Source organism: Manduca sexta, chromosome 23 (assembly GCF_014839805.1).
Source record: "Manduca sexta isolate Smith_Timp_Sample1 chromosome 23, JHU_Msex_v1.0, whole genome shotgun sequence".
Taxonomy (NCBI): domain Eukaryota; kingdom Metazoa; phylum Arthropoda; class Insecta; order Lepidoptera; family Sphingidae; genus Manduca; species Manduca sexta.
The window spans coordinates 919,220-938,986 of NC_051137.1; the positions used below are offsets into that span (position 1 = coordinate 919,220).

General features: G+C 37.3%; 2 protein-coding genes across 4 annotated transcripts; one reads left to right on the forward strand and one right to left on the reverse strand.

Moving 5' to 3' along the window:
- The first annotated feature begins 269 nt into the window (after window positions 1-269).
- On the forward strand, window positions 270-7,581 carry LOC115443603. Of its 3 annotated transcripts, XM_030169077.2 has the most exons (17): window positions 270-927; window positions 1,306-1,452; window positions 1,822-1,959; window positions 2,173-2,305; window positions 2,455-2,581; window positions 2,661-2,786; window positions 2,932-3,063; window positions 3,194-3,328; window positions 3,609-3,670; window positions 3,919-4,083; window positions 4,794-4,933; window positions 5,163-5,337; window positions 5,565-5,802; window positions 5,883-5,985; window positions 6,059-6,198; window positions 6,526-6,703; window positions 7,326-7,581. In XM_030169077.2, exons 1-17 carry the CDS (start codon window positions 760-762, stop codon window positions 7,449-7,451), a joined length of 2,433 nt encoding a protein of 810 aa, XP_030024937.1. In that variant the 5' UTR covers window positions 270-759; the 3' UTR covers window positions 7,452-7,581. The 3 variants fall into 3 exon arrangements, with proteins under 3 accessions (XP_030024937.1, XP_030024928.1, XP_030024942.1); XM_030169068.2 differs by having other exon boundaries at window positions 6,526-7,581; XM_030169082.2 differs by lacking the exon at window positions 1,822-1,959 and having other exon boundaries at window positions 6,526-7,581.
- A 1,987-nt stretch (window positions 7,582-9,568) lies between these two features.
- Window positions 9,569-18,601, reverse strand: LOC115443343 (sentrin-specific protease). The gene is made up of 7 exons (XM_030168709.2): window positions 18,397-18,601; window positions 18,101-18,198; window positions 15,845-16,095; window positions 13,815-14,905; window positions 13,545-13,731; window positions 13,132-13,359; window positions 9,569-12,867 (listed from the first exon to the last, which is right to left on the reverse strand). Exons 1-7 carry the CDS (start codon window positions 18,480-18,482, stop codon window positions 12,706-12,708), a joined length of 2,103 nt encoding a protein of 700 aa, XP_030024569.1. The 5' UTR covers window positions 18,483-18,601; the 3' UTR covers window positions 9,569-12,705.
- Between the last annotated feature and the right edge of the window lie 1,166 nt (window positions 18,602-19,767).

A 19,767-nucleotide genomic window follows, 5' to 3' on the forward strand; every position in this document is an offset into this window, starting at 1 on the left:
TATTTTAAATATAAAAGATTATGACCATTATCGATATCAGTTGAATCGATTTTGGTAGTTAATACCAATTGCGTCCACCACTAAACATGTTGAATGTGCAGTATTTTTGTTTGTGGGAGGGATGCTTTCAGTTTGGACCAATCAGAAAGCAGCAGCCGGCAAGAAAAAGGTGGCGTGATCGCTACGTCATCATATACATGCCTATAAACACGCTAGTATCTACCACTTACTAGATATTTTAATCAATAACTATGAAATGTGAATGGAATAAGTGTATATCAACTTTTCTTTTTATTTCTATGTCAATTCTAACACAATGCCTATAACAAATTTTGTGAGGTAACGCAAAAATAATAAAGAAGATGGAATAAAGCTTTTTAAGCCGACAGTATTTTAACGCCATCTGCCGTCAATTTAAAAATGTACACCTCTATTTGTTTCTTTGTATTGTATAGATTTCTAAATATTCTGTTTTTACTTAGATCGAAAAAACGATGGAAGATAATGAAATATCTTTTTGTGTAGAGTGTAGTCAGTGTAATATGATTGTCAATTAAAAAGTTATTATACTTAATTTATCATTGCTTTGTTCTTCATATCACAAATGACGGCTCTCGATTTTTCAACTTGTTTACTCTTTGATGTCATTTTTCATTCTGTTATAATTTTTCCGGTTTATTCTCAGAACAATGACAAGCAGGTTTATTACATACAAATGACAATACATACATTTTAAAATTTTAGAGACTTGAATTGAAAATGTTTAAGCATTACAAAGATATTTGCGACGTTGTATCGTTATTGGTGCATTGTCCATCGGAAAAGTCGTATTTATTAACAAAAGAGACTAATGGGGAATTTTGGATACCTTCCAGCAAAGCTGAGAAAAATTGTTGGAAATTAACAGCACACAAGATTAATTTTGAGGTAGATTTAATGTAGCACAAAGTTTATTATTATGTTTATAGGTTTATGGGCAAGTTATTGGTTAAAAAAAAATCTCGAAGGACCTAAGTAGGTAGTTGTATACCTACTTACCTAACTATTTAGTAAGTAATGTTTACAAGAGCACGTCATATCAGCCTCAAATAGAATTTGGAACCCATAAAAATATGATTTTGTTTGTTACGGAAGCTTAAACGCCTTAGATGAAGTGAAGCAGTCATTACCTTAAAAAAAACCTTGTTCCCCAGTAACTATGAAGTCTTGTCTTCGAAACGTCGGGAGGAAATTATAATATAAAAAACCGCGATAAAATACGAAAAATAGTTTTAGCTCATCGTAAAAACTTTGTTTTTCTGGCAGTTATTCGGCATGGATGCCGGGCCGCTGTGCGTGCCGCTACGCGTGTATAAGATCTGGCTTCCAAACCACTCACTACCATGCGTCTACCATGCCGTCTATAAGGTATCCATCAAATCAGAGGTCAAGAAGAGGACCAAGATAAAATCAGTCAGTACTCTATCGTCACGAATATTCTAATAGCTGTAGAAAGTGTTGAGACCTTGGGACCGCATGCGAGCTCCGAACATTCTTATAAAATGTTGACGTAAACAGTACAATGATTTTGTCGATATTACCTACGACATTACGTCAAAAATCCACAATATTGATGACGGCTCGTGTGCGGACTGTGAGTAAATACAGTTTGTCTAGCACCCGCAACAAAGTACTTAGGTCCCTACTTAAGAACCCACTGTGTTCTAAAGACAAAAACTAACTTGAAAGTCCTGAGACGATACTTGAGTAAAGCATATACCTACTCGTTTGACTATGTAAGTGTGTTAGTATAGGGAGATAATTATGAAGCTCTGGCTCCAGGGTATCCGTAACCGTCTCCAATGGTTCAACACAGTAGAGCTGGAGCGACAAAGAGCGCACTGTACGCTGCGCAGCCCCGAGGTGGCGGTGTTCGCACTAATGGCTGCTGAAAACCCGCCTAAAGATCAGGACAATTCAGTAGGTTCACTTTTATTGTTGATGGATATAATCGGAAGTCGTTTTAAGAACACAAATATATTAAGAGGCTCAACACTTATTGAAGTTAATAAATGTAAGATATTTGAGGTATTTCACGAACTGTTTGAGTAGTAAAAGTGTTTTCAAACGATAGTAACTCGATTTAAATGCTATTGAAAGATTTCAGTTTCTATATTCATCCAGCATTTCCAGGATATGGAGAGCGGCGCGTTAATCGAGATATGCGAGGAGAATGTGATCATCGGCGCGGACGTGGCCGGCGGAGCGGTGGCTCTCGCCTCGCCCAATTATCAGCTGCTGCAGGCTGCGAACTACACGCGGGAGGGTACGATCAAAATCAGACCATCTACGTTACCTTATAATATAATTTTTGTGTAAGGTGAAGTAGTAGTCCAATTGTTTCTTGGTTCAAGAGCCTTATCCACTTCAGTTCACTTGCTCTTATATGAAGTTTGCATTCGTCTTCCTTTGTAGACCAAGTGCGAATGTTCCGCGAGTTCGTGCTGATGGTATACCCAGCTATCTACATGAGTCTGCATGTGTTTACGCAATTCATGATAGACCTCGGCTGGCAGAGGTCGCAGTGTACAAGCTTGTTCAGGTAAAAGCTTTCAACACAGCATTTCGCTACAGTTTTTAAATTGTATTGCGATGCGTCTATTGGAGATATTTCTTCCCAGGGCTGCAGACGTAACTGGACGCGGAGGACTATCATTCCTAGAGCTAATGTTGTGGACGGCGGCGTTGGAACCTACGACTCAGCACAGCGGCATACCAGCTGAAATAAGATGCAGATACATATTCAGGTCAGAACAAACATTTCAAGTACGTACTTAATAGATTTTAAGAAGGTACCTTATTGCGAAGGGTTCTACTGAATGTGAATATTAACTTATTCTGTTTTTCGAGCCCTATTTAGTTAACCAAAAGCAAATCAAATTATTGTTGCAGATACTTCGATAGCAACCGCGATTTGAAGTTAGAGTATGTGGAATTTAAAGAGCTGGTGGCAGCTGCCCGTGCTGCTAGACAATTGCCAGTAGACGCTCTCAGCGTCGCTAGAGATGCGGATGTCTGTCTCAGGTTTTAGTTGGACTCTAATAGCATTATAATTTAATTTTCACCGCTCAGCGCATACTCATTCTTTACAACCAGATCTTTTTTCTTTGATACTGTTATCGCTAAGTTTATAATATTAGGTATATCTTTGTAGACAGTTGGGCATGCAGCCAAATTCTCAACTTCCACTGGCGGAATTCTTACGTGGCGTAGGCGAGCTTCGTCTGCGAGGCACAAGTTCCTTACTGAGGGCACCTAGAAGCATTACGAGTTACCTCATAGATTTGCAGTAAGGATTTGCTGAAGTACCTGCCTGTTTTGCAAGAAGCTTGGTTTAATAATATCAGCTCTGTATTATATACTGTCTAGTGGGATACTAGTGGCTGTGCGCGAGCCTCCTCTACTATTGAGAGGGATGAGGCCTCAGCCCACCACGCTGGTCTAGTGCGAATTGGTAGACTCCACACACCCTCAAAATTTCTATAAAGAATTTCTCAGGTAATTGTAGATCTCCTCACGATGTTTTACTGAGACTTGCTTTATTAAATTAAATTAATTATGAATTCCAGAGAGCGCGATCGAGAATTGAACCAACTTAATGCACCATCTACATCTAAATTACTCCAAGGTGGTAGGTGAAATAATAGTTCAGTAAATATAAGTAAACAAATTATTCAGTCCATAATTTTGTTGGGACTTTATTGTCGCTGTCCCACGTTTTCTGATCTCGTTTCTACTCATTGAAATGCCAATCTATTCCAATAGTTATGGGTCCTGCGTCTCATATTTGTTACCAACAAATTGTATATCCCTATTTTTGTTAATTTTCATCATATTTATATGATTTTAGGTGGTAAGGTGTCCAATTATGATAATTAGTAGGTGGCGGCGGGGTGGGCAGCCGCGCTGACGCGTCTCGCATGTCGGCGGGCGCGAGCGCGGGGCGGCGCGCGGCGGCGCGGCCCGACTACAGCGTGGCGCTGCACACCGTGCGCCTGCGACGCCGGCCGCCCAACGAGATGCTGCAGCTCACCACCTTCGACGGTCAGAACGCAGCTTTTCTTTTTATTACCTTTGCGCTAGTTCTGTGAGCATTGCCAGCGGGCGTACGTGCGCGGCAAAAGCCCACCGGCTGTGCCGCCCGTCGTGTTTCTTGATGTACTTATCCACAAAAAGAATAGAACAAACCTGACAACAGCCGACCATAAAATTACAAGAAGAAGAATCTAGTCTGTGGTCTTTTGTAGAAATTATCGAGATTGCAGCAATGCAGATTTTGGAGCGCGATTTATCTACAGTGTAGTGACAAAAATAATATGTTTCCTGTTAATTATGAATAGATACTAATGTTATCTCTTGATCTATGTAGGTAGGGCAGATCCGGTATGTAAGTAGATACTTATAAGTACTTAATAACTTAGAGCTTTAGATAATACTTGACAGGCTTAATCAGTCCGATTTTATGTGTATTAGTAATAAAACCAAATAACAGTCGCCTGGTGGAAGCCTGGCTAAAAATAAAAATGGCAAAAGAATGCACCCATAGGCGTATCAAAAGGGGGACCAGGTGGTCCGTGCCCATATCCGCAGGATGTTGAGTCAGCCTTTTACTACTATAATTAATTATAAAAAAACAACTAAAATTATCAAATCTGCAAGTAAATATACGAGATGTATTTTTTAGTCTAGGACAAGCCCCTTCAGGAACCTGACTAGCTTCGTTCATGCAACTGCAGGGACTATCTCATTTACAGAGGATGCAGTTAGCCCGTCGACGGCTAGACTCATAACCGGTGCTGCCAACTCCTTAGACGTGCTGGGATCTTCCTCTTCGCCAGTGGAAGCTCTAGCTGCTGTGCACTACTTCGCCACTTGCATTGATAAGTCTTCCAATGTTAGTTTCTTATTTTGCTTCTATCTTCTCGGTTCTTCATTTATTTTGTATATGATTAGATCTCTTTCTGGAGTCAACTGATCTACACCCAATAAGACAGATATCATAATTCTGGCGCCATGGCCTAAAGGATTTCCTTGAGGCCATGGTTTCCATAATCTAGTAAGCATTCATATGTAAGTGACTGTGAAGACCAGCGTAATGTTGGGGCGTGGTGTGCCTCCCCCAGCGCCGCGACTCGGGCAGCAGTTCAGTGGCGCTGGGCAAGCCGGCGTGGTCGTGGTGCGCGGCGGCGGAGGAGGCGGCGCTGGGCGCGCTGCTGTGGCGGCTGGCGGAGGCGGTGCGGCCGCTGTGCGCCGCCGAGCCGCGCCTGCTCCGGCTCTCGTCGCCACTCTATGTTATCGGTACGAGCACACCACAAACTATACGAATCTTCACCAGTAGCTCTTGCTTGTTCAACGCATCTTCATCTCGCTTGTTAATAAATAATCTTTCACTGTGACTAGGTTTACCTATTGTAGTGGCTTTGCAAGTAGTTTTATAAGCATGATAACATCCAGTCAGTTGCCAGGTTTATCATTGAAATTAATGCTGAGCCAAAGAACAACTTACAAACGTAAATGTATTTTAGGTGATCTTCACGGTAACCTACCAGCTTTACTGGCAATAGAGGCTGCTCTCTGGCCATCAGGCACCGCCCTCGCCCCCGCCAGACTGCTGTTCCTCGGAGACTACGTGGACAGAGGGCCCCACGGCTCCGAACTTATGGCTTATCTTCTGGCGGCTAAGTTGCAGAGACCTCACGCTGTTTCCTTAATACGGGGGAATCACGAGACCAGAGATATTCAGAAAATGTTCACATTTTACAAGTTCGTGCATATAGAGACATTCTTTGTTCCAAACGAATTCTGGTTATATTCGTGAATAATCTATACGCGCGTTATTACAGTGAATGCGTCGCGAAATATGGAGACGTGGAAGGTGGTAAAATATGGAATGCCATAAATAACGTATTCGATGCGTTACCGCTGGCAGCTGTAGTGGACGACAAGGTCAGTTCATAACAATTGTCAAAAAGGATTTTTTTTTTATGATTACACTTTTTTTTAAATCAATCGTTGTCAGGTATTCTGCTGTCACGGCGGTATTCCACCGCCCTGGGTGTGTCCCCTGATAACCGCTATAGACAAAGTGCCGGTGCCATTGCCAAGGCCGGCAGAACAGAGCTCCATAGCGTGGGAACTTCTGTGGAATGATCCAGTAAAGTTAGTACTTTTCAAATTATACGCTACGTAGAAATAGTCAAACAGACCAACACAAAATTTTGTACTTGGACGCATTCCGGCGTTGCTTTGTAAAACTGTGAGAACTGACACAAAACAAACGACGTGAAATGAGAGCTTACAATTTACCGCTTATACTGAAGGCCTTAGTCATGACAATAGAATTTTATAGAACTTATTTTGTTTGACAATATTCTTATGTCGAATGTTCGAAATAGCATTGGAAGACGTAAAAAAGTGCTCTTGAATTATCAACTGACTTGTTTTACAAAAAGGCTGTGCGCAATATTATAAGTTCTTTTTCCGCAGGCCTAACAAAATGACGGCGACCCTGGCGCTAGAGCTGGCTGCAAACGAGGGGTTCGCGGCGAACGCGAAGCGCGGCACCGGACACGTGTTCGACCAGAACGCGCTCGACCGGTTCCTGCTCGCCAACCAGCTCTCACACGTGGTCAGGGCGCATGAGATGCACCAGAATGGGTTCATGGCGCGTATCCTTATGTATCAAAACCAATTGATAGAGTGTTTAATAGTCTCGGTAACTACTATGGTGTTAGGGAACATGTACACCATGTTTAGTCGAAATGTGTGCGGAGTGGCCTCATATCTTAGATATCAACGATGGGGTTCTTAATATTATGCGGTCGGCTCCTACATCAAAGGGATCTAAAGCATCAATTAAAGTTGACATATGAAGCGTCATAGTCGCAAACATACGAAGAAAATCAGAAGTGAGTAACATAAATAGGGTGTTCTAAAAACTTGGATATTTCTGATCCAAATATCTAAACTGACAAAATCAGGCAAAAAACTTACCAGAAAAGATTATATTCAAACAGCTTCCCATGAATTACAGTAGGTACCTTAATTTAAAATGCCTTCATCATCAGCCACATAAAGTCGACTGTTGAACATAGACCTCCACTAAAGATTTCTAGACGGACCTGTCGAAAGCGGCCTGTATCCAGCGTGTTCCTGCGACCTTTATCAGGTCGTCTATCCACCTTGCACGTCGTCCAATCCAATTTGAAATCAATACTAGTAAGTTAGAAATCTAGTTCGAGGCATTGTCCGTGGGGCTCGGCGGCTCAACGTACGTTTGCCGGCAGTGCCAGCTGCGCGGGCGCCTGGTGTCGGTGTTCTCGTCGTACCACTACTGCGGCGGCACCAACGACTCGGGCGTGGCGCTGCTCGAGGGCGGAAAGCTGCGACTTTTGCGAGTTAATGCCGATTGAATATACTGTTTGATTCCTTTTGCTATCGCGTTTTTGAAGTCTACACAATTTGGGAGTTTGTAATCAAAAATGTATTATTTATTGTTTTATTTTTATTGCTTTTTTTTTTAAATAAAAACATAAAGGAGAATGCCCATTTTTGTATGAGAGTTGGGCTACGCTTGCGTCTGTACAAAACCTTCACAAAACTATAGGGAATATAACCTAATTTTTATACAAATTGAAAACAATTAGATTTTCGATGGGAGTTCGGAGTAATCAGACTTTTTATAGCGCGGTTATTTTGAGGTTAAGTATGGACTGCAATAATGTAAGGTAGAAAGTACCTACGTGCCTGATTAAGTTCAATATTGCAGTACCTACTTGTTATTGCTATAAGCGATTAGTGGACGGTCTTTTCACCTAACTTCAATTGCCCTCATAAGAACTGATAGGTACTAACATATCTGATAAGACGAAACTCCAATAAAACTTCAACATAGTATGGCGGAATATAAGTTTTTTCACGGAGCATAAATATGTTACCTGACCTTTTGTGTATATGTTTTTCTGACTTACGACTTATTCTATTACATGGATTACCTAATCCTTATTTCCACCTACCATTATCTCACTCCAATATGGCGTCAACACATATTGTAGAATAGATTCAGCTTAGTTTTTATGACCGGCCTTATGCCCGACGCCAACCCTACCATTTGCAGGATTCCGATCCCAGGCAACTCATGTTAAAAAAATACCGAAATAAAATGTTGCTTGGCCTGGAAATCGAGCCCAGGAACTTACTTCACAGCCTTATTAGGCTAATAGTTAATTATCATAGGGAAAGAAAAATAAAACCAGAAATACGAAATCCGATGCATATTTTTATATAGATGTATATTTTTAATAGAGGTATATATTCTTGGCATCCCAAAATAAAAACAAGAATTTAATATAGCTGCAGCACGTTTATATATACTCCTGAAGTGAGTGAATGACTTCTTGCAGCACCGGTAGGGTCATGTCATGTTGTTGTCTGTGAACTTCTCTATTAGCTGACCTCCAGCAGGCAGCATAAACTCAATCCAGCCTTGAAACCTAAAATATAATGTAGAAGTTGAGTAAACATGTTCAGATTATAATTATTGTTAAACTGTTTTTTTTAACTTTGGCAAAATATTTCCCACATTGTGGGTATGTTAATAATAATCTAATTAACTTACAAACTAGACAGCTCGTCCAAGGAATATACTTGTCGTTGCTGTGGCGCCGCAAAGGTGCAGTCAATACACCGCCGGGATATGCCGTCTCGATTAACTGTCCTGGGTCTAGGCTCTAGACGACATTGTGTTGCTTACTAAAAGCCTTCCGTCTCAAAGTTCGAAACGCACATTATACACGTTGTTTTTTAACAGAGGATTTTTCGACTCAACATTAAAATACATAAGAAAAACACTCCGATCTTGTGTAAGATAAAATATTTTAATGATTTAACATTCAAACAAATCTGAAGTGTCAAAATGTCATTAATTTCAGTTGCCAGTGTAATAAAAATCTGTACCCATATATTCATTAATTAAAAATAAAGTCCAGACATGTTTTAGCTGACTATTGTATTTCTGTCAATGCAAGTACAAGTCGCCTTTTGTTTGTTTTTGGAACAATTAATATTTTCTCTTTTTTTTATCAGCTATTTGGAGTTTGGTCATAATTATTAAGTAAAATATATTATTTTATGACAATATATTTGAGATGAATAATATATTTAATACATATATTATAGATTCAAGTACGGGCATATTTATTGTACTTAATATTTACTTTTTTATTCCATTCAAAAAGGGAATTTGTTATGAATTGGTATCAATTCGCCATAATGGCAGTACATTATCCGGTGTTTCATTTGCAACAATTAAACAACTTTTTTTTCCATATCTTTTAAACCCCCATTCGCTTATGACTGAAATAAATACAAATGAAGTAATAATTAAAATGATGATTTTTCGTGGATATTTGGTTAAGACGCATGACTGACGCAAAGATAGCCTGGTTTTGGGCATTGTCCTTTATGTTGTTTTTCCGTCCCATTCATTTATTACACGACATTAAATCAGGATATAAATAAAACCGCCAAATTATCAAACGTTTTACTTCTTATAATTTAAATTTTTATTACGACAGTTGTGTTCAATTTATTTTAATGTCGCCTTACGTCGTCGTCAAGACATCGCATTAAATTAATTACAATTAATAAATCGTCACTGCTAATATTACAATGAAATTATGGAAATGCATTGGATTTGACATTTCTGGATTTTCTTATGAAGGTAGGTATAAAATATGTGAAGAATTTTGTATTACCGCCATCTCTTGAATTTAACCGGATAGTATATTAAAATTGTTATGAATAAATGCTTCAAGGTATTTGAAATTTTAGCCTCTTGAGGAAAAAATGCACATATATTTTATTACAAGTAAAATTAAGTACTAACCCCATTGAAAATACTAGATTCAAAATATACATTCAGGTGTTTTATATTGGCATACAATAGCTTTGTCCATCACAATATTAGCAGCGAACGAGGAATCTGATTATCACTACTTTACAATAATGGAAGAACAGACATGTTCATTCACTTTCATTATATACAAGTGATCGCTTACAAATATTAATATTAAATAGTTATTCTATGGGGATAATCAGCCGGATTTACACGACACCAAAACGCACATCTAACACTGAAAGTACCTTTAATTTGACAGTCTTTACCACATAACTTGCAGTCACTTTGATAAAATAATAAATTCTAACGAAGAATAACACTAAGAAATCTAGCAAAAACTAAACAGTAACCTTGTCATACAAACCCATAGAGGCCAAATAACCAAACAATGAGGCCATGGAGTATAATGCTGTAATCGTATCAGAAACAATACACGAGTCACACGACTGCCTCTCTAGAAAAAATTATCATATACTTTGCCAATATGCATGGAGGATCACATCTTTCTGACGTTACACCTCTGTAGAATAGCCAATTTATTACCATTACCGTTGATCTATTGTCTTTGGTTGCCTAAAAGTCTAACAAAGCAAATACAAACACTGGATACAAAACAGTATAACAGTTACGAACGGGAAGATCGAAGATGGCTTATATCTGGACCTAGGATATTTCAATCTCTTGAGTTCACAAGGAATATTTATAACATAAAAAAAATCTATAAATAATATCAAAAATTATTGTAAGAGATATATAGTCTTATTCCGTTTTTAAGTTAATTAAAGATTGTTTCGAAAGCTTGGCGAATCTAAACAGCTGTCTTAGCAGCTCCCTAATTTACAATACAACTGAACAGTTATTTCTGGCGTCTACTGGCGTCGTGTGAACGCGGCAGAACTGTTAGCAAACACAATGTGGAATATTTATATACAGTACCGCAATTAGTACGACGCGACAAGTGTAATCATTTAAAACAAAACGATAACTTAGCATATGACATAATCAATACTAAGTTCATCGGGTTTGCCGAAAATGAATATTACCTATCGAATAACAGAAAAAAAATACAAAATTTATAGGAAAAAAAAAATAATACGTCGCTCTAGTCACGGCACTGTGCACAACACAACCTCAGACTATTAAATTTGTTCACATCAATGTACTCTAAACCAATATAAATAATACCATATTTCGCACACCTAGTTCAACAAACACGGCACTCCTAACTACAACTTATCAATACGAGATTTTTTTTATCCTGGCACGACATAAAAAATACTTTTTACTTTAATTAAGGTATGTGCATTATAATTCTTACATTTTACCATTCAATATAGCATTTTTCTATATAATTAGTATCATACCATGTTTAGCAAATATTTTACAGCATAATAATGCGGTTTGTCGTACACTTATATTTAAATCAAACCGCTGTTTTCTTTTGTAACATAATGAAATATTTAAGTTATGTCCTTGTTGAAATAGATGTACGATTTTTCAACAGAACTTTCAGACAATGTAAACAATGTACAAATTATTGTTTTGCGTGAGATTAATGTCCAGTTCAGGCTACAAGGAATTGAAATCCACATGAATTATTGTTATGCGCAAGCTCATGGAAAAATAAGTATTATTCACACTGGTAGAAGTTCTAATTATTACAGATGGAATACGCGCAGTTCACAACAGCCTGAATAAAGTCACGAGGGCCGCGTCGTTGTCTTCAGACTAGATTATATTGATATTACGCATGTTACAGTCGCTTTTCCCATGTTTCCTCGTACTTTGACATAAGGCTCAATCGCTTACACGCTCAAGAAAATATTTAATATCTTTCTTTAAATGTAGCAGACATAAGGAGTGTATGTGACTTACTTAAGACCGGTACATACACATATTTAGTCATACAAAACAGATTCACACTTCACAGTATTCACACGGTGCACTTTATCGAACAGATTCTCACCTCGCCCAAACATTAAACACTAGTCGAATAGAAAAATTGTCTTAACACAGAAATTCACAAGAATAAATGCGTAGTCCGTTAATCGTATAGTACATTTTGCTGTGAGAATAAGATTCTATACAGCTTCCCCTCTATAAATCAATGCACACTCGACTCTGTTAGCACTCTTTTATGACCCATTTTGTTTGTCACTCGCTTGATGGTAAGCACTTCCAGACACACTTTGAATAATAAGTTACTCCATATAACTGTGATTAATTGTTGCATTACGATAGCAACTATCAAGAGACTAAGATAGCCACGTCAAAAATTCAAATTCGTTTAAAAACAATTATGTGGACTGTACAGTGTACATACTTACCAAAACAGCCATAAGGACAAGTGTGTAAAATACTTCATTCTTTAGTATTCCACATTTGGTACCTTGTCGACGGTATGTAAAGACTGATATAATCATTCTTAATAGATGTTTACTTTACTATAGTAGATAGCTTTATTGGAATTAAAGATGTCCATTGACTAATATTTCGTAAATCTAGTACGTATTTACATATTCACTGCTATTTTCCATAAAAAGGTCTCCATTCAGAACAATATAGTCCCTCAATATGTATTGTTATGCTTCAATTGATAAACTTATCTCGCTTCAAATTGAAACAATATTATTCATTCTTCAAGCTGTCTTATGCTGGTTTTCTTAGGCACCAAAAAGGAGAATTTAGGGTTCAGAGTATTGATTAGGATTCACAGTAGTTTCAGAGTTTAGTTTTTCAGTGTCGTGGGTGTGTGCGGCGAGTGGCGGCTACAGCAGCAGGCGGCCGGAGAGGATCTCGAGCACGGCCTTGCGCCGCAGGTAGGGCATGTGCGCCTGCGTGAAGCTGTACGCCGCGTTCCGACACGAGAACTCCGCGAACGTGCACGCGAACATGCCGCAGTCGCTGCCGTTCATCTGCTGGGGGATATCCTGCAACAGTTATTGTTTAGCTATAGAAATATTGAAGACCAGAGTCGCGTCACACAACAGTTATATCAAAATCCCACTGTAGGGCAATTCACATTCAGGTACAAACTACCCAGTATCAAAATGTATGGCACATTGTCAAACCAAAAACAGAAAAAGAAAAATTGGGTTTTTATCCGCGTATATAACACTTATCCATCCATCCAGTTCGCAAAATAGTAGACCAAACAATAGGGTATTATGTTTAGTTGAGCTTGTATACAATACCTTGGAGAGACACTTGGTAGTCCACCCACTGTCGTCGAAGGGCTGCCCCTTCTTGTCCTGGTGTTCGTCCCTGAGGTACTGCAGCAGCGCGTCGAGGCAGGCCTGGTTGCGGCCGCCCATGCTGTCCAGGTACGATACAGTCTTGTTGCGGAAGTCCACCAGGCTGAGACACCAGTGGACGCCCAAATGGACGGGAACAATCATCAGCTCATGTGAGAAAATGTCCACCTAAAAATCGAGTTATGATTATCGACATTTTCTTTTCGCAATATCTGTGTATTCCTGATAATATGCATTAAATACAAAAGTAAACATTGTGCCTATCATAGGACTAAAAAAATTTCATGAAATTACATCATTAACTGTAATTAAAGTCAAAAAATATATTATTACGTATTTTTTGTATGTAATACCTTTCTTGTCCACCGCTTCAAGCCAGCCTGTCCAGTCTGCATGAGCTTGGTGTAAAAGAATGTGTTCATAGCATAAACTTTCGGCAAGTCTTGCCGTTCTTCAGCCCTCTGCATCAGCAGGTTCATGTAGAAGTTGATGACTTCATCATTCAGCCAGTTCAAACCTGCCAGTGTCTGGATATCTCGCCTGAAAATAATTTACATATTCAATTATCACATTATTACGAATGGTTTATAATCCAATTTTAACGAAAACACAACACATTTTACCTGGTTATCCTTAAATTAAACTTCTCCACTAGTACTTGTGTGGACGGGCCTGGTCCCAGGGCTCTGTTAATTAGCTTCTCTTGTTCAGGCGTCAACTTGGGCAGCTCTGCTGTTGGCTGTGGCTCCAAGAAGATACTCTCCGGTATACTCAACTCGTACTTTAATTTGTGCTCTAGGTGTGCTATTTTCTGCTCGCTATTCACTTTTGATATGATATCGGACTCGCGACGAGCTTCCTTCAGTTTCTGTTGCGTGTCTTGCTTTTTCTTCCTGTATTTAGAGTCTAATTTCGCTAACCAGTCTTCCGATATCACCGCTTTGTCCTTAAACGAGTCTCGCAATGTATTTATAGGGTCAATCCTGAGCGATGACGTTGTGGAGGAATCCGATGGGATCACTTCTACTTCGGAATCCGATGAATTTATTGACGCCACTGTGATGGGATCGTATTCCTTAGTCGCATCATTCTCCTTCTCGGCAGCTAAACCTTTCTCGACTAATTTTATCTCATTTAGCGCTCGTTTCTGTGACCGTAGCGTGTTTCTAAAGGCTGCCGACTCGTTGGCCAAATCAATGATATCTATTGGTTTTCGCGTCGACCATGTACTCTTCATTGACTCTGTTGCTCGCCTGATGAGATCCTGGTAGTTACGCTTCTCGTCCAAATTGAATATATCGGCAAGTGTTGACCGCGTGTTTCCATTGAGACCTAGAAGCTTACTTCTTGGATTTGAGAGATTCGTTGACTTGTTAGTCTGCATCCACCTTGGCACAGGCGTCGGCGCCTTTTTGTAAAGTTTTGTGATGCCTGCTGGTGTTTTAAATTTGCTATACGTCCTAGGGGAAAGCGATCGTCTGTCGTTTTTTTTAAGTCTGTAGTACACAGGGTCCTCAGAGCAATCAGTGACGTCACTGCCCTCATTCGCGAAGAACAATTTGTAGGGTTTGCCTGGCGTCGGCGTCGAGAGTTTCTTTACAAATATCACGTCCTCTTCCTGCCGGCGAGGCATATCCTCCTCCTCATCCAAGTTTATGTACAATTTGGGTTGCTTTTTTGTGGATTTATCTGATTTGTTCTCTATCCATGTTACCTGAGAAGTTACATTAAAATCATAGTCTATAATCTTAACTTTGTAAGCTAGTTAACCCAAACCGAAGATAAATTTTAAATACTTTACATTTAACAAAATACAATAAAATAAATATTGCTTTCTACTTTCAGCTTCACCTATCTATTTTCGGCTCAAAAGTTAGTCTATTATGGCACAGGGGGGATAATGTAGCTTCTTATCAGTAAAAGAATAAGCACATTAAAATTAAAAAAAAAAAAAAAAAAACTTCAATTTTATTACAGCACACGTAATTGCAAAAGCATAATAACAAGATGCAGTAATAACACAAAGTATCAACTAACAACTACCGAAATTTAAAATTATTAAGCAATATGCTTGTTATTATGGTTGGTAACAGAATTGGACAATAGAGACAAGTGCTGTAAACAGCAATATTAATTTAACATCATTATCATAATAGCTCAAAAATTAAAGCAAATATATGATTTGCTTTAATTATAAATATAAATCACTATTTATTATACAATTTACTATAGTCTTATTTGTTGATAATATAATTAGAAATAATATATTAACAAAAAATACTGGCTTTTGGTTCCCTATACATACTCTATCTGGTCAAGATGTGATGTCATTATTTATTTTATCTCTGTATTTCAAGTTTTAATAACTGATTTGTATTAGCAACTATTCTTTATTTATCAAATTACTAGTAGTCAGCAACAATTCAGATTAATGACTGTTAACAATTCATCACTGTTACCATAAATTTAGGAGAAATGTCTCTGGTGATTGTACACTGTGTGTTTACAAACATTTTAAACATCTCTTAATAATTTACCAATAGTATTTAATAATACGTACACAAATATTGTAAGTTATTCTAATTTATGCTTCTTGAGTAGGGACTAGTTTGTGCTTGTTATTAAAAAAATAAAGCATCAAAAAAGCACTTACCTCAGGTTCGTCATCGTCGTCAACAACAGCGTGTATAACCGGCCTCACGGGCGTATGCATCCTGGGTTTCCTTGAGGGAGTACCGGGCCCATTCTCCGAAACACCCACCAGTTTTACGGGCACTGTCCGCACCCTACTGGAAAACTTTGCTGACGATTCTAGCGGTGTTGATGTACTTGGATGGCCGGCCTCAATTTGTATTGGAACAAGGCGTACATTTTTAGTTTGCATTTCCTCTTTTTCCCATGGATCTATAATATGAGGGGTAAATTAAAAAAACCTTAAAGCATGAATATAATATCCAAAATTTTCCTAATTCTATTTGTGAGAAACTATCTGACACTGCACCCATTCAAAAAGCTGTGACCAGGGATTGAATGGAGATCTATACTGTTTTACATCTAAGTATAATCTTACCCATGGGGGTATATGGATTCATAGACGTTTTTCATCTAAGGACGGAGTAAAGCTGTGATAACAAGTCTGTTTCTCAGTGCCCAACAGCATGGTGATTGGCTAATATTGTTGTATCACAATATTAGGTAATCACAACGGCCCTATGTCTACGCACTGCGAAGGCTGCCATGCCGTCAGCACTGAGACACAGACTTGTTGTCACAACTTTACTCCGTCCTTAGATAAAAAAATGTCTATGAATAAGGGGAGTGACATGATTGATGACCGATAACTCTAACTCTAACAATATTTAAAAAAAAAACAGTATACAGTATAAAGCAGGCAGAATAATATCTACACAGACAATATAAGCATCACATTTATGACATGCGGTTGTTGTTAACTATGCCTGACATGATGGTATGCAAGCTGCATTAAATGGAAAGTGGGAGGCAATATACTATGATTATTTTCAAGTTATGCAACAATCTACACTAATATTGTGAAGAGATAAAGTTTTGATGTAGGTTGTAATCTCTGCAGCTGATTTAATAATGTTAATACATGAAGAGGAAGCTACATTATCCACAAAACAGATTTTAACCCAGAAAGAGCCAGAGCAGTTGTATACATTTTTTGATAATAAAATGTACAGATAATACCAGTACTGTATTGTACACTATCTCACTTCTGTGCATGGGCATTCACTACTAATCCAAAATGAAGGAGGGAAGCGAAGTCTCTTTATAATTGCAGCAATTTGATAAATATTCAAGTAGGTTTTATGTTTGGGATGAACTTCATTTTAATAACTAAAGAACAATAATGTTAGTAATATTTCTTTAAGAGTAAATTTTTATAAAGACAGTTACTTTATGTTATCAACAATACACAAATAATTTCATAGCATTAACAATTTTGTATCTCATATTTAAACTTAGATATTTTATAGGCACCATTCTATCTGTCTACTCTGTTATCAAATTAACATAATATCCTGTTACAAAAACATACATTTTTGTGTGTATTTTCCAAATATGATTAAAACTGTATTTCGTTACAAACAAACTAACAATTAATGGCAAATCATAGAGCTCTACTTTATATATTTAAGATCTGTTATGTTCCTATGTTGAACAAATAAATGATTCTCATTCTCCAACTTCAAACGGAGGAGGTTATCAATTCAACATCTATTGTTTTTATATAGTTTAATTTATTTATAATGGATTTTGACAATAAATGGTGGTTTGAAAATTAATCCAATTGCTTTTTTTTTACTATCCATAACAAAAAGCAGAGCAGCTTAGCTTTGGTAGAATAACAACATACAAGTATATTTTTACTTAATAATTTATGTTTATTACTTTTTTTTGAGTGTGATAATGTGTAATACATAGACAAAACACACCACAATTAGATTAAGCATATTTTGTTTATAATAGTCTATATAAGTTTTCAAATATTATAAAGTCACTAGACATTTAATAGATCGCACTAATGTGATGTTTTCATGTGTTACTTGAGTTTTGTATAATATCAAATAGATTTGAGATTAAGAATCAAGAGCATATATTTGTCAGTTCTTTTTTGGCAGCCCTATAGTGAAGAGGTTGAAATACAAATAAATTATAATAATTTTTGATATACTACTAAGTAGCTTATGAACCATTGAATCAAAGTTTTATTTACATTTATATACTTACTTTTATTGAAATTAATTATAAGGTAATAGTTTGAAAACAGTTTATTCATTTCTTGTTAAATAAATGCTAAAAAAATTGAAGTATAGGTATGCAATCTTCACAATTTACAATAGGTTAGGAGTAAACAAATAAAAATAAAATATTGAAAACATACCGCTGCTAGTCATGACACCGGGGTAATTGGTCCTTTGTAAATGCTTGAGTTTCTTCAGCGGCGGCGCTTCATCATCAGACGATAATTCATCATCGCCCCTGCAAAAACAACGCGAAATAGAATTTGCGGTTGCGCTTTTATATATCTTTTTTTCAACATTGTTTCTCACTTCCAAAAGTTAGATGCCTTCCTCAGTGATACAGTAAACATTTTCTATTGCACACTCAGTGGAATAAAAGCTTTTTTACACCGACTTTGCCGCCATAACTAATGTTGTAAACATGTACTGTCATTACCTGTCTCGTTTGAAACTTGTTCGAAGTGGTGAACTCTCATCAGTAAAACCCAAAATACTACGTATATAAGCCACGATGGACTTCATTTTAGATAAATTATGTTTCCATCACCTTTGTTGATTATTAGATCGTAAAATGCTAAAAAGTAAGCTGAACCTCAAAAAGACAACTGTGCAGCGACCATAGACAAAGTTAAAAGTATACTTTTTATATTGCACTATAGCTATCAGTGTTGCCAACCCTTTTTTGGCGAACCCGCAGAAAATGATTTAAATCCAAGAAGCTTGTAGGGTCTATAGTGCCAAAGCGATTCAGGATCCAAGTAATTCGCGTACAAGCCGACAACCGCGGGTTTGTGTTGTACGTAATGAGAGTACAAAAAAAAGTATTATGAATCTTATAAACACACGTTCTGATGACGTTGCAATGGACATTGCAACCATGTTTTCGCTTATAACTTTTTTATTTATAGTTCTATGACAAAAAGTTACTGGACCAAAGTTGTTGAGAATTTAATTTGCAACAAAAAAAATTATATATTTTTTGTCAGATAAATAGTTTAAGAGATACATCGTAAAAACCATTTCAACCCCTATTTTCAAGATGTCGGCCGTGGGACAAGGGTGGCGACCCCACAAACTTGGTTTTAGCTTTACACTGACCCCCCCTACACTTCAAAAAAATAAAATTGCGTCCTCTAAAAAACGCAACCCCAAATGTAACTTTTCAATGGACTAATCATAATTGTACGAATGAACCACGCAAATTAGTTCAGCCATATTTTTATTTATTATGATTTTTTTTTCTTGTCCCTCTTTCGGTTTGGGGAGACGCTTAAATTTTCAATGTTATAATTTGATAGACCAACATCGATAACAAAATGAAGTACAAATCATTCCCATTTTTTTTCGTGAGAACTGCGAGGTAACGTTAGTATTGACGGAATATTAATGATATATAACATTATACAAGTTCAAATAAATTATTTAATTTCACTCAATTATTCAAAAGATACTTTACTAAGTACTAAAAATCATTTAAATGTTAAGGGTATTCTTTTTATATGAGTATATATATAAACAACGTCAAACAGTTCGAAGATTCTATAGTGCGGACATTGGAAGATGGTTACTCAATCTACCGTGAAATAGCAAAACATTAACGTAAAATACTTAACATTTTTTTTCCATACCATGTTTTGCACGTTTTTAATATGCATGTTAGCATATTTTCTACAAATATTTTATTTTTGGCCTAATATCTAATTAATCATTGTCGTACGGGCAATTAAAAAGGACAACGACTTGTTACCGATAGGTGATAGCTTTTGGAGCAAAAATATGGCCTTGGTATCCGGTCTATAACTAAGTA